This window comes from Coregonus clupeaformis, unplaced genomic scaffold (genome assembly GCF_020615455.1).
Source record: "Coregonus clupeaformis isolate EN_2021a unplaced genomic scaffold, ASM2061545v1 scaf1138, whole genome shotgun sequence".
NCBI lineage: Eukaryota > Metazoa > Chordata > Actinopteri > Salmoniformes > Salmonidae > Coregonus > Coregonus clupeaformis.
In genome coordinates, this window is record NW_025534592.1 from 62,509 (window position 1) to 78,337 (window position 15,829).

Consider the following 15,829-nt stretch of genomic DNA (forward strand, 5'->3'; position numbering starts at 1 on the left):
CTACGGTGTGCTTAAACTAAAGTGAGAGCTGGGGAAGTGGACGTAAGGCAACAGTTGTGGAAATGAATGGAAAGGCAGTGAGCCAATGAGGAACTCGCCTCATAAACGCCAGGAAGGAGATGAGCACCAGGCTGACCGCCCAACCTGCTTGGGCAAAGGCCTTGGGCATCGTCAGTGCCCCCGTGCCCACGATCAGATTAAACATGTACACCAAGCCCACCTGCAAAGACACAGAACAAGAAGTAAGACCAAGGGAGTGCTCGATTAGAGGGTGTCGTTGTCTTGGGGGTCCACAAGAGGCCAGTACGTCTGGAAGCTCCTGTTCCTCCCCTTCACTTAACATAACACCACACTCTGGTCAAGGGAGTGAAGTTTGAACCCTGGAAATCATGGGACAGTTTAGCACGGGTGTAATGAAAAACATGCTGACCTAACATTGCCAAGTTGCAACGCACTGCTCAACTGAAGACATGATCTTTATCTTATTCAAACACTGTCCTCAGCTGTGGACTATTACAGTCCCTGGCCCATGTAGCAGTAAAGACGTACGGTGGACACTGTGACATACAGATAGACCAGTGAACAGAAGGTCCGCTCACTAAAAAGCCCTTATCCCTATCCATTCCTTCAGAGCATTAATATTTTCATCTAGAAAGGGCACTTTAACCACAAGACAACTAGCCTAAACCAGCAGAAGCGGACACAGCCATGCTGATATCAGTCACTGCAGAAACTTGTGACATACCTAGACAGGCCTCACAATAAAGCTTTGCTAAGCAGAATTTATTGCTTGGGTTGGGTCATCAACGTTCACCATAGCGGTAGCCTTTTTGAGTGCCTAAGCATTCCTACTTCCTCTTTTCAGTGTCCTGACTAGATGAGTAACCAGCGTACGTGCTCCCCGTAAAATGTCTGTTCTACATCACATCACTATTTTATCATTTAAAGTTTTATTAAGTTCTTGTTTTTCAAAATCAACAAACAAAACACATTCTACATTCACAGATGTGGCAGACATAAATTATAGAATAAAATATAAAAGAAACAAATTTGCAGCAGCACTATCTGTGATCGTGTTAGCTATTTCCAGCATTAGCTGAGACAACATGCAAAGAATTAGCTTTACAGCACCTTTCACATGTATACACACACACACACTTCCTTAAATCACCCCATTCACTCTGTCCAGTTTGAAATACAGTTGAGTAGTGGAGACCAGAGTCTATCAAACCTGGGATGTCTCTTGCGGAGGTCATAAGTGAGCTTTTCAAGAGGAAGAAAGTCAACAATCTGGTCAATCCACATTTTAAAATGTAGGGAGGAATTAGAAACCCACAGAAGGAGAATACATTGTCTAGCAAAGTATGTGAGAGTCTTAAACACATTTTCTCTGTCTGGATCAAGAACAAAGTCCTGCTGAACATTAAGAAGACACAGGGTCATATCAAACTGGACATCTAATATTTTCTGTGCAGCAGTATGTATAGATTACCTGATTTTGGCGATCTCTCTACAACTCCAAAATACATGCATATAAATTCCACTTTCAGAGGTACATCTTTTACAATCTGGAGAAATGTCTGTATTGATTCTATGGAGTCTCACTGGGGTGTAATACAATTTGTACAAACATTTGTAATTCTTTCATTTTTATATTAGTAGAGGAGCAGCATACCCTGTCGAAGATCTCCACAAATAACTCATCACTGATAATCAGAGGTCCTTTTCCCAGATTATTTTCTAAGGAATAAAGGAGGAACCCACATTCTCAGATAGGAGTCTATAGATATTGGAGATTTCGCTTTTGATTAATTGTGCTGTAGCAAGAAGGATCTCAACTTCATTGAGCTGAGCTCTAAACCTCCCCTTGGAAGTGAATGAGGAAATTACATGTCTAATTTCAAGATTAAAAAAAAAAAAAAGGTTAGCACATTGAATTCACTGCAGAGCTCTTGAAAGGATTTCAGTGTAGTTGCGTTCTCATGAAACAGGTATGAAAAGGTCCTGATCCCTAGAGTATGCCAAAGATGAAAGTTGGCATCACTCAGGGCCTTTGGCAAGTCTGGGTTGCATACTATAGGCGAGTGAGAGCATATCTGGGAGGAAATGCCAAGGTACTTCTTGCAGTCCTTCCATTCTAGTAGGGTGTTGTAAATCAAAGGTTTTGGGTATGTTGCCCACTTCACTAAAGTCATTAATGAATAGAACTGCGCTTAGGGGCAATGAACCACAGGATTGGGCCTCTATCTGAATCCACGTTGAGTCTTGTCTGTTTGTGATCCATGTTAGCATGTTGCTGATTTGGGCAGACCAGTAGTACAATTGAAGGCAGGGAAGGGCATAGAGTGGAGAACTTGATCTTAGGTTTGTTATTGCCACATATAAATTTGGTGATGCTTTGGTTGGTTGTTTTGAAAAAATAAACTGGGAGCATGGAAGCATCTGAAATAAATAGTTCAATCTAGGGAGGATGTTCATACGGATAACATTGATTCTTCTGACTAAGCTAATTGGGAGGGAGATCCAGGTTCGGAGGTCATTCTTGATTCGATCCAGGAGTGGGAGATAGTTTTCCTTGAAAAGGCAATTCAGATCTGGTGTTACAAAGATCCCAAGGTATTGAAACCCTGTGTCTTCCATTGGAACGGGCATAGTGTCTTCATGAGTGTAAGATTGAGAGGGCAAACAATGGGTTTATCAAAATTGATTTTATATCCTGAAAACTTGTCGTACTGAGCAATTGTGTCTAAAATGGAAGGGAGGGATTTCTCAGGGTTGGATATGTAGAGCAAGACATCATCCGCATAGAGCGAAATCTTGTGCTGAAGGCCACCTGCGGAAACACCCATAATACTTGGATTGCTCCTTATCAACTCCGCCAAAGGCTCCGCCCCCAACAAGTAGAGCAGAAGGGACAGTGAGCATCCTTGTCTTGTACCACATCCCAAAGAGAATCTCTTAGAGTTCAGACCAATAGTAGACACCATGGCATTTGGATGAGAATATAGGGACTTAATCCATTTAATAAAGTTTGGGCCCATATTGAACTTTTCTAAGACTGAGAACAGAAAGCTCCACTCCATCCTGTCGAACGCTTTCTCAGCATCCAGTGAAGCCAGCAGGACGGGGTCTTCTGTGCATTTACTTGATCTATAATATCAAAAAGACAGCGAATGTTATCAGAAGAGTACCCGTCTCTAATAAATCCAGTTTGGTCCGCTTTTATTATTTGGGAAGAAGAGTGTTCAGTCTCGTCAAGCAATTTGGTAATTATTTTGTAGTCGAAGTCCAACAAGCTTATGGGCCGGAAGGACGAGCAGGAGATAAGATCCTTGTCTTCTTTGAGCAACACTGTAATGCGGGCTGTGTACATAGTCTGGGAGAGCTCAGTTTTCAAAAAAATTATCCAGCATTGGCATGAAAATAGAGTTAAGCTGTGGCCAAAAAGCTTCGTAGAACTCTGGGAAATCCGTCTGGGCCTGGGGATTTGTTAGGTGGCATGGAGATAATTGCCTCTAAGACCTCCTCGGGAGTGAAAGATCTTCTTGGTCGGTCTCTGATAGTCTAGGAAGTAATGGAGTTCTGCATCTGCATGTTCTCTCTCAGAAGCATATAATTTGCAATCAAAATGATGAAAAGTTACATTTATCTTATTTGGATCATATGTGACCTCGTCATCTTCTGTTCGGATGGCCATGATTGTACGCTCTGACTGCTCTTTTTTAAATTGGTATGCAAGCTATCTGCTAGGCCTATTGCTATACTCATGATATTTCTGTTAGGTAAAGAAAACTAATTTTTTTCTTCTCTCTCGAGTATAGTCCAAGTTTAGTTTGGCTTTGGCTGCTTTAAGTTGACTCCAGGAGGCGCTGTCTGGGGATTGTTTATGTACTTCCAGCTCCTTCTCAAGCTCTAACCTGTGTGCTTCCATTGCTTTTTTCTTAGAGGAAACATATGCAATCAGATGACCTCTTAGGGTGGCTTTGGCACCGTCTCACATTGTGGCCAGAGAAACAGGAGAGTCTGTTGTCTTGTGTGTAGTTGTCTATCCATGTATTGACCAATGTATGGAATGCTTCATTTGATAGCATGGAGGTGTTGAATTTACAGCTCTTTGACCTGGGGATGTTTTTACAGAGGTCAAAGCGGAGGCGGACAAAGGCGTGATCTGAAAGTGCTATGGGTCCGATTGTACAAGTGGCAAAATGTATGAACATTTAACGGATAAAAATGTAATCTATACGAGAGTAGGTGCACATCACTATTTTAAATAGTTTTGTCACATAGTGTGTGGACTTTGGACTCATGCAGGTTACTTGAACTAATTTAGCCTAGATCATTTTGCAGCAGATGCTATCCATTCTACCTTGGTCAACCTCTCTTCAGAATGTACAGCACACTTAAAAGTTACATCACGAAATTTCGATTTGAAATTTTTTGGACATCAGAGCAACCTTGAGGGAATCTTATTTGAGTAAGAAAAGGATGTTGATATGATAGGGAAGATATAAAACCTGGCATTGACCATATCTAACTGACAGTCTCTTAGAAAAAAACTACTGGAACCCAGACATATAAAAAATAACTGATGTTGGTACAAGATGGAGAGAAGGTTGGAGCATAACTAATGACATTACAGTTAACGGACATTTACGCTTAATCCAATATAAACTAATGTATAGAATGTATTATACAAGAGACTAAATTCACAAATTCTACAGCACATTGGCAGAGTCATGTCTTAAGTGTAAAACTAATAATGACTCATTAATCCATGCTTTCTGGGAATTATATAAAGTCTGGAAGTTGTGGGCGGAGATAGAAAGTTGACTGTCAAAAGTATTACAATGTAAACTTACTACATATTTCAAGACATGGTATATGGGGGTGTAGTGAGATACCCAATGGGCTGGACAATTCTCTTCTCATCACTCAAAACTTTCTCTAAAAACGTGGAAATCAAATCAATCCGCCATCATTAACACAATTGAAAAATCTAATGATTTATTCTTGAAATATTGAAATAGCATGGGCAACCGAGAAAAACAAATTGATACAATTTCAGGCACTATGGCAAACAATAATACAGGCACTAGGGATGAGGGTGTGAGCATGCGGGTCTGGACAGATTAGATGTAGTCATTGTTTGTGTGTGTCTGGAAGTTGTTGTTTGTATGTATAAATTTGTGTATGGAGTGACATTTTTTGGAGGGAAATAATATTGTAAAATAAAAAATTAAGCACACCAAATACCTGACATGAAACAGTAGGGAGAATGAGCATGTCACTGCGAAGTCTGATACAGATACTCACATATGGGGAGTAGAGCTCCCCTGTCTCTGTGATGCCTCCTGCCATGATGGTCACCAATACTGGAGATCACAACCTGGAAGATACAGTAATGGCTCATCCTAAATGAAGTTGTTCACAAAACTGTGTCCTACCAATCACAATGTTTCACTTTCATAGATACCACTTTTATACAAATCTAGGTGACTGCAGAACACCTTGTGAGAAAGCAGATAGTTAGCTAGCTAGCTGGCACTGATAACTCTTCCATGCCATCACACTAGTGATGCATTGTCTTGAGTAGTTGGCTAAGGCCATTATATCTGCTGCTATGTGGCATCAATTTATTGCACTCACTAGATAACGTTAAATACGCTAGCAAGTTAGCTAGCGTTAGCTAGCTAAACAACCTGCCCTAACTGAGCTACAGCAGTAAGTAGCTAGCTCTGTCTAGACAAATTCTCGAGTGTTACGTTAACGTTACTGTAGCTAGTAGGAGAATGTGTACTGTAGCTAGATTTAGTACGAGCGTTGAGCTGGTTATCTAGCTAAGTTTATCTCTAAACATTGTTTTCAAGCATTTGTAACAGTATTAACAAAGTCAAAGTAAGATGTAAACAACACGCACCTGCGTTTCAGTGAATCCTTTTCAGTGTAATTAAACCAGAAAGCTAGCTAGCTAGCTAAATGTCAAGCCAACGGGACAGCGAATGGCATGTCAATGCGATTCATAGCTAACTCATGCAGAAAATAAATATGGCTCGGCCAATAACTTTATATTTGCATTCTTCTATCTCATGCACACCCAATGACTGTGTGCACACCAGGGGTGTAATCAATAGCCAAACAGTTGCAAAACAAGAGTTTCTATTGGACAAATTAAGTTAGGTCCCTCCCGTTTCGTTGGCTTCCGATAAATACATGTTTTGCAACTGAATTTGCGTAATGAATATATCGTTAAAATTAATGAAAACAAAAATGTGTTTTTGGTCTTAATTTGAGGTTAGCATTGTGGTTAAGGTTAAAATCACAGTTTTTAAATAACAATTTTAGGGGTTTATGACTTTAACTAGTATCTAGTAGGTCACGAGACGACAAGAATTCTGAACTCTGACCGCCACGGTGAGTCATATCAAAGATTTAGGATATATTGACAAGATACATGTCTCTCCGCCCTAGCGGACTATTTTATTTGGATTGATGGACACATCTAATGATTGTAATCCAAATTTTAATATTTGATGACGGTAGTTGACGTCAAACGCATGTATTCAATGGAGAGATATGCAATTGTCGCGTTCAAAACAACTGGGAACTCGTAAATCTCCGACTTCAGTGCGTTCAAAACAACTGGCAATTCGGGAAAAAAACGAGCTCCGACTGGGAAAAATCGATTTGAACGGTCATCCAACTTTGAATTCGAACCTCTTTCTAGAGCTCCGACCTGAAAATCGTCATGATTTGACCTCGTATTTTTCCGTTGTTTTGAATGCTGCATAAACTAGACTCGTCATGTCATGAATATGCATAGCCATCTCGAGGCAACTCCTATATAAGGTGTTTTTTCTCAACGTTGCCGGGATGTCATGTGTCCTACTTATATCAGTACACTGGTAACAACTTAAGCATTACAAAACTTCAATTCGATCAAATAAACCTTAAGTAGCCACTAATCCATTAATTATTTTGTTGACCAAATTCGACACTCTCATTGGTGGGCGAAACAACGAAAAAACGCCTCCTGCTGGAGGGAGACTGATTTTCCGCCGAGTTGGGCCTCTAAGCTTCCTCTCTGGTCATACAGGAAGCATCAGATCCTGGTCAAAGATATCCCGTTCTTATAATGGGAAACACCAAAGACAGTACAGTATGAAGATAGGCTAAAACTGAAATCCCCGATCACACTTGTAGGCGATGTCATGGCGAAGTTGGTAAACTACGATCATGCGTAGAAACACGTAATCGGGTCTAACGGTCGTCTCGCGCCGAACTGCGCATGTGCAAGGCATATATAACCTTGTATATAAAGTTGTTTTTGACGAAAATGAAAACGTGTCAGTTTGTTACTCTCACGAGGTTGTAGTAATAACAAGTTCAGCTACTTAAGACATTGGCTCGAATCTACGTTGTGCCTTTAGATTTCGAGAAAATTAACAACTAAGAAGCATTTTTCACTTCTCTCATTGACTTTTCAATCCTCAAACCTTGGGTTGGTCTGTTTCGCAAGCGTTCCTGGAAGTCTCGCGATGTTGCGCTTCTGGGTTTAGAAACTCTGTTGAAATATTATTTTCATGGCCCTTCCATACCGAAGTGACTTATAGTACCTCAGTGTTTTATTTATTTATTATTATTATTATTTTATTGAAATTCCATACATTTTGAAGGATACAAATTCAAATGTGTTACAAAAATCTATACATCCTACTTAAAAATGGTAACACAAAACATCACAAACAAAAAGATAAACACAAAAACAGAAACAAATAGAGGGTTTTTACAGACAAATAAATGTGAAAAGCTTAAGAATATCAATTGATTTCATTACCTTATTAATCTTACAGAGCATAGTAGTCAATGTGGTAAAGTAATTATTTGAATCTACCTTAAAAAATATTGAACAGGATGTTTTTTTACTTTAAAAAAATACATTTTATGGATGTAATATTTAGCAAGAATTATAATCAAATTCATCACATACTTTTAGTGGAGAATCTTGGACTATCAAAAGCAAAAAGAACATCACTTGCAGATGGATTTTCCGACCAATTATTTTACCCAAGTCCAGCCGAAGATCCACCCAGAACATAGTCACATACACACATTGGAAAACAAATGCCGAAGTGATTCTGTCCCAGACTGACTAAATCCATCTGGTATTGCTTTACACACCATTTCATATTCCTTTGGTGAGACAGGGAGCTGATATATTCTTAAAAAGTAATTGTATGTATACATATGTCCATCTGAGTTGAGCAGCTGGCCAACAAGTAAAATGTCCTTTCTGAACAAATGTTATAAAAACAGTGACTTGTTTTTATATTTTATGACAATACTATTCCATATAACATACTTATGAAGGGGAAAATTATGTTTGCATAGAAGGGACCAATAATTAAGCATTTGTTCGTGTAAATCAGCCAGTTTACAGGATGTTTTTCAACTACATAAGGACACTGCAAAAAGAAATTTAAACCACCAAATGTATTGAAAATAAGATTTGGTATTGTAAACCAAAAGCTGTTTGGGTCCTTAAAGTAACGCTTTATCCAATAAATCTTTAAGACTTGGTTAAAATAAGTGAAGTCCAACACATTAAGACTGCCCTTACACACTGTTTGTAAGAACATATTTTTTCACTTTGTGAGGTTTCTTTTTCCATATAAAGTTAAACAGTTTCTTATCTAATTGGGAGCAAATAGATTTGGGACTGTCAAGACAAGAGAATGCATAAGATGCTCTAGACTTAGACAGTAGGCCTTCAGCCTTAGTCAGTAAAACTCTTCCTTGAATGGACAAATCTCTGCCTAACCATGAGTTGAACTTATTTTTTTTTTTATAGCTGATCAAGGTTCTTTATTCTCTCCTTTTCTTTTGTAATTTTTATCCCTAAATACATTATAATGTATTGACTGGAATACTGCAAGCTTCATTGAAATCAGTACCTTTCAATGCTAAAATGTCACACTTTTTCAGATTCAGATTTAAACCTGAGATTTTTTTAAATTTAAACCTGAAGTCATAATTCCATCAAGGGCTAGAGGAACCAATTGGGATATCTTAATTTGTCTCTCATCTATCTTAATACCTGTAAAGGAATTCTGGCATACTAGTAGATGTAAAAACTGAGCTGTCAAGAGGTAGAGGAATGGACTATTGGCACGAGGCTAGCTAACCCACTACCTGGACCAACAAAGCTAGCTAGCTAGCGGGTAGCTACTGGTAACTTTTAGCAACTGTGGATAGTTGTTTCCAATGTTATTTCACGCTTAGGAGTACCTGTAATTAAGCCAGCTAGCTACCTACCATTCAGCTGTTTTTCTAACCTCATTATCCGAGGCATTAACGTTAGGTAGTTAGTAGCTACTGTACTTAATTACAGCTACTGACTGCAGAAGACCGATGTCTTCTTGTCTGCCACCCAGACAGCTGGCGTCGGGTAAGTTTGGCTTTATACATAGCTTGGGCTTTGTCGAGTAAGGCTTAAACTATGTATTCAGTATTTAGATTGTAGTTAGGTATTATAGGTAGGCATCGTGGGCTGTATATTATTAGGTATTATAGGTAGGCATCGTGGGCTGTTGTGGGTAGTTATTGTAGGTTAGCATTGTATTCGGCGGTGCCGGGAGTAGCACGAAGCTAGCTAGCTAGCTAACTCACCTCCTGGACTAGCTGGCGAGTAGCTATTAGCAACGGTAGCAACTAAATACAATATCCTTTTAGCCAGCTACATTTGTTCGCAGCGCCGCCGTTTTTCAAACAAAGTCAACACAGCAGCCATTGCTAGCTAGCCAACACGACCAGCTAGCTGTACTGTAGCAGCTAAATACAATATATTTGTGCTAGCTAGCCAACATTTAATTATTGCTGCGTTATGAAAGGAACTAGACACGGACACGAATTATCTGTTTAGTGTGTTAACACACTATTGGTAGTTTGTTGTAACCAAGTATTGGTGCTAAACTGTGTGTTATTGGATGCTAGCATGCTAGTTAGCTATAGCGTCATAGTTAGCTAGCTGAATAAAGTAAGTTGAGTCTATTCCTTGAAACATTGAACCGCTGTAGTTCACAACAATTCTAATTTCTAAAGTGGAAGTTGGGAGAGTTTTATTCGGGTGGTTCAGTGAAACAATTATAGTTTCTGAGGTGAAGTTGGGAGAGTTATATTTGGGAGTTTTGGTTTTTACTCTCTCCTTCCCCAGATGTTTAGTTCATTTCATTCCGATCTCCTCTGCATTATTGTAGCCATTTGCTACAGCCTGTCAACTATGCCTCTGCCTATCCCTGTTCTCTCCTCTCCGCACAGGCTACACAAACGCCTCACACCGCGTGGCTACTGCCTCTCTAACCTGGTGGTCCCTGCACGCACCCCACACCTGGAGTTCCAGGTCTCAGGCAGCCTCTGGAACTGCCGTTCTGCTGCCAACAAGGCTAACTTCATCCCAGCCTATGCTACCCTCCAGTCCCTCGACTTCCTGGCGCTGACGGAAACATGGATTAACACTGAAAACACTGCTACTCCTACTGCTCTCTCCTCGTCTGACCATGTGTTCTCGCATACCCGAGAGCATCTGGTCAGAGGGGTGGTGGCACAGGAATCCTCATCTCTCCCAAGTGGACATTCTCAATTTTTCCCCTAACCCATCTGTCTATCTCCTCATTTGAATTCCATGCTGTCACAGTCACTAGCCCATTTAAGCTTAATATCCTTGTCATCTATCGCCCTCCAGGTTCCCTTGGAGAGTTCATCAATGAGCTTGACGCCTTGATAAGTTCCTTTCCTGAGGATGGCTCACCCCTCACAGTTTTGGGGGATTTCAACCTCCCTACGTCTACATTTGACTCATTTCTCTCTGCCTCCTTCTTTCCACTCCTCTCCTCTTTTGACCTCACCCTCTCACCGCCCCCTACTCACAAGGCAGGCAATACGCTTGACCTCATCTTTACTAGATGCTGCTCTTCTACTAATCTCACTGCAACTCCCCTCCATGTCTCCGACCACTACTTTGTATCCTTTTCTCTCTCGCTCTCCTCCAACACTACTCACTCTGCCCCTACACAGATGGTAATGCGCCGCCGCAACCTTCGCTCTCTCTCTCCCACTACTCTCTCCTCTTCCATCCTATCATCTCTTCCCTCTGCTCAATCCTTCTCCCTCCAATCTCCTGATTCTGCCTCCTCAACCCTCCTCTCCTCCCTTTCTGCATCCTTTGACTCTCTGTGTCCCCTATCCTCCCGGCCGGCTCGGTCCTCCCCCTCCAGCTCTGTGGCTTGATAACTCATTGCGAGCTCACAGAACAGAGCTCCGGGCAGCGGAGCGGAAATGGAAGAAAACTAAACTCCCTGCCGACCTGGCATCTTTTCACTCCCTCCTCTCTACATTTTCTTCATCTGTTTCTGCTGCTAAGGCCACTTTCTACCACTCTAAATTCCAAGCATCTGCCTCTAACCCTAGGAAGCTCTTTGCCACATTCTCCTCCCTGCTGAATCCCCCCTCCTCTCTCTCTGTGGATGACTTCGTCAACCACTTTGAAAAGAAGGTTGACGACATCCGATCCTCGTTTGTTAAGTCTAATGACACTGCTGGTCCTGCTCACACTGCCCTACCCTATGCTTGACTTCTTTCTCCCCTCTCTCTCCAGATAAAATCTTGCGACTTGTGACTGCAGGCCGCCCAACAACCTGCCCGCTTGACCCCATCCCCTCCTCTCTTCTCCAGACCATCTCCGGTGACCTTCTCCCCTACCTCACCTCGCTGATCAACTCATCCTTGACCGCTGGCTATGTCCCTTCCGTCTTCAAGAGAGCGAGAGTTGCACCCCTTCTCAAAAAACCAACACTCGATCCCACTGATGTCAACAACTACAGACCAGTATCCCTTCTTTATTTTCTTTCCAAAACTATTGAGCGTGCCGTCTTTAGCCAACTCTCTTGCTATCTCTCTCAGAATGACCTTCTTGATCCAAACCAGTCAGGTTTCAGGACTGGTCATTCAACTGAGACTGCTCTTCTCTGTGTCACGGAGGCTCTCCGCACTGCTAAAGCTAACCTCTCTCCTCTGCTCTTGTCCTTCTAGACCTGTCTGCTGCCTTTGATACTGTGAACCATCAGATCCTCCTCTCCACCCTCTCCGAGCTGGGCATCTCCGGCGCGGCTCACTCCTGGATCGCGTCCTACCTGACCGGTCGCTCCTACCAAGTGGCGTGGCGAAAGCTGTCTCCGCACCACGTGCTCTCACCACTGGTGTCCCCCAGGGCTCAGTTCTAGGCCCTCTCCTATTCTCCCTATACACCAAGTCACTTGGCTCTGTCATATCCTCACATGGCCTCTCCTATCATTGCTACGCTGACGATACACAACTAATCTTCTCCTTTCCCCCTTCTGATAACCAGGTGGCGAATCGCATCTCTGCATGTCTGGCAGACATATCAGTATGGATGACGGATCACCACCTCAAGCTGAACCTTGGCAAGACGGAGCTGCTCTTCCTCCCGGGGAAGGACTGCCCGTTCCATGATCTCGCCATCACGGTTGACAACTCCGTTGTGTCCTCCTCCCAGAGTGCGAAGAGCCTTGGCGTGACCCTGGACAACACCCTGTCGTTCTCCGCTAACATCAAGGCGGTGACCCGATCCTGCAGGTTCATGCTCTACAACATTCGGAGAGTACGACCCTGCCTTACACAGGAAGCGGCACAGGTCCTAATCCAGGCACTTGTCATCTCCCGTCTGGATTACTGCAACTCGCTGTTGGCTGGGCTCCCTGCCTGTGCCATTAAACCCCTACAACTCATCCAGAATGCCGCAGCCCGTCTGGTGTTCAACCTTCCCAAGTTCTCTCACGTCACCCCGCTCCTCCGCACACTCCACTGGCTTCCAGTTGAAGCTCGCATCTGTTACAAGACCATGGTGCTTGCCTATGGAGCTGTGAGGGGATCGGCACCTCTGTACCTTCAGGCTCTGATCAGTCCCTACACCCGAACGAGGGCATTGCGTTCATCCACCTCTGGCCTGCTGGCTCCCCTTCCTCTGCGGAAGCATAGTTCCCGCTCAGCCCAGTCAAAACTGTTCGCTGCTCTGGCACCCCAATGGTGGAACAAGCTCCCTCACGACGCCAGGACAGCGGAGTCACTCACCACCTTCCGGAGACATTTGAAACCCCACCTCTTTAAGGAATACCTGGGATAGGATAAAGTAATCCTTCTACCCCCCTAAAAAAATTCAAAAAAATTAAAAAAAGATATTGTAAAGTGGTTATCCCACTGGCTATAGGGTGAATGCACCTATTTGTAAGTCGCTCTGGATAAGAGCGTCTGCTAAATGACGTAAATGTAAACGTAATGTAACTCTGTGTTGTTGTTTTTATCGCACTGCTTTGCTTTATCTTGGCCAAGTCGCAGTTGTAAATGAGAACTTGTTCTCAACTGGCTTACCTTGTGAAATAAATAAAATAAAAACCTTGCCTCACTCCTCTGTTTACTTCAAATCTAGGTGATGTACCATTGGCAAGTTTTACAGAGCTATTACTTCCATTGTATAGAGTTCTTATTGATTTAATAAAGAAATCTCAACATTGGGTATAAAAGGGTATAAAAAAATCAACTTATGACTTACAACAAAGGCCTTCTGGAAATCTAGAAATAAAAACATAAGGTCACCTGGAAAACAACCACTTTTTGTGCAGTATTAATTGACCATCCTTACAAACCACAATGTAAATGTGCATTACTGTATTGTACATAGGCTGGTCATCTAGATTTGTACCTGTAGACTTTCCATCACCATGAAGAAAAACAATGCACAATACAGTAATTGAGTACATTGAGACATTAAGTGGTTTGTGATTATGTGATGTGATGATGTGGCTCAGTTGGTAGAGCATGGCGCTTGCAATGCTAGGTTTGTGGGTTCGATACCCATGGGGGGAAAATGAATGCACTCACTACTGTAAGTTGCTCTGGATAAGAGCACTACTAAAATTGAAAAGGAATGAATAGACCATTTCAGTTCACATAGAAATAGGATGCATTTGCAAAGTATTTCAAGAAACTGGAAAACATATCTCAAGTAAGTATTTTTATATTCCACAAGTATTATCAGATTAACTGTTTTGTACAGATAATTATCAGACTCAAGTTACAAATGCTGGTAAACACTAAAATACATTTAGTTAAAATGTTTTCACAAAAGTAGTGCACTGGGCTTTTACTAGTCATGTATTAGCGGACCGATATAGACATCTTCAGCATGGGCAATTTCTTTGTTGTTGTATTAAGAACTGAGACTCATACAAGAGGTCATTGGGTCTTTTTAGTAAATGAAACTGCTGGAAAACAGTTCTTACTTTGTAATGTTTATGGTTATAACTCAATAAATGCAAATTAAAACTATTGGAAGATATAGAAGAGAATGCAAGTTCACTCCTAGATAATTTTCCTTCTGCAAAGCTGATATTTGGGGGAGACTTTAATATGGTTCTACACAGTACTATAGACAGATATCCTCCTAGAGCACATGGTTCAGGTATAGGTTTATCTGTATTCTGTAATTGCATGAATGTTATTGATATATGGAGGTATAGAAAACCTATGGTAAAAGATTACTCTTGGAGCAATAAAAATGTCACTCTACAGTCCAGAATAGACCTCAGTGGACGTCTCGGTTTCAGTTTCTAAACCCAGAGCGCAACGTCGCGAGACTTCTGGGAAAGATTGCGAAGCAGACCAGGCCAGGGTTTGAGAAGTCAATGAGAGAAGTGAAAGATTCTTCCTTAGTTGTTCATTTTCTTGAAATCTAAAAGCACAACCTATATTCGAGCCAATGTCTTAAGTAGTTGAACATGTTATTACTCCAACCTCTTGAAAGTGACAAACTGACACGTTTTCATTTTCGTGAAAAACAACTTTATATCAAAGGAGTTCCTTTACTTTGACGGCCTGCACATGTGCAGTTTGGCGCCAGGCGATCATTGGACCCAACTATTTATATATACACTAGATGACTAAATTGGGGGCGCTGTGTTGAAACCCCGGTGCCTCCATCTTGGCACTACCCCACCGTTGTAAAAAATATTTTGGAAGCATTTATTAATGTCTACTTTCGTTTTTGCCACATTTATTCTATTACAGACACCTTAATGCATACTTTTAAATTATATTATGTGATCTAAACATAAATATATATATATATAAAACATTTCCTTAAAGTATACTTTTTTGAGATTACTAATGTTATTGTCCCCACTACAACAAAACATTTTTGTCCTTGAAACATTTAATTGAAATACTGTAGAATTCCATTCATTCCTATGGAGGACTGCTCCTATTGGGGAGTGCCAATATGGCCTCTCAATGGCCAATACATAGCATCAGCAATCTTTATATAGATAAAGATGTATATAGATTATTGGTTAGACCCGATGACTTGTTTCTGGGCATGAGCTTAGCCAGCCAATGTCGCCATGACATCGCCTACAAGCGTGATCAAGCATGGTAAGGGATTTCTATCTTCATACTGTACTGTCTTTGGCAATAGTAATGGCATCTTTTTGTAGGCACTGGACGCGTTCCCCTGCTCAGACGTTGCATGCATCAACCAATGGTTACGTGATACGTCATCAACTGTGCCGTCGGGCACCAGATTGCTATAACATATTGGGTGCGTTCCTCTGCCCAGGCATTGCTGACTCCTGCCAGATCTAACACGCCTGGATAGGCATTTTACATATCAACTAACCACATCATATCATATGTTATAGCAATCTATCAGTCGATGACACAGTCGATGACGTGGCACGCAACCATTGGTTGATGCATGCAACGT

The 15,829-nt window shown here is 41.6% G+C and overlaps 1 protein-coding gene across 3 annotated transcripts in view; it reads right to left on the minus strand.

Moving 5' to 3' along the window:
- The window catches only part of LOC121585164 (transmembrane protein 104), a 52,529-nt gene extending 46,151 nt beyond the window's left edge, over positions 1 to 6,378 (minus strand). The window contains exons 1-3 of one of the 3 annotated variants that reach the window (XM_045217600.1): positions 5,918 to 6,378; positions 5,314 to 5,386; positions 99 to 220 (exon numbers count right to left, since the gene is read on the minus strand). In XM_045217600.1, coding sequence (XP_045073535.1) covers positions 99 to 220; positions 5,314 to 5,358 — 167 coding nt within the window. In that variant the 5' untranslated portion in view covers positions 5,359 to 5,386; positions 5,918 to 6,378. The remainder of the gene's footprint in view (positions 1 to 98; positions 221 to 5,313; positions 5,387 to 5,917) is intronic. The other 2 variants (XM_045217601.1, XM_045217602.1) reach the window with 2 other exon arrangements.
- Between the last annotated feature and the right edge of the window lie 9,451 nt (positions 6,379 to 15,829).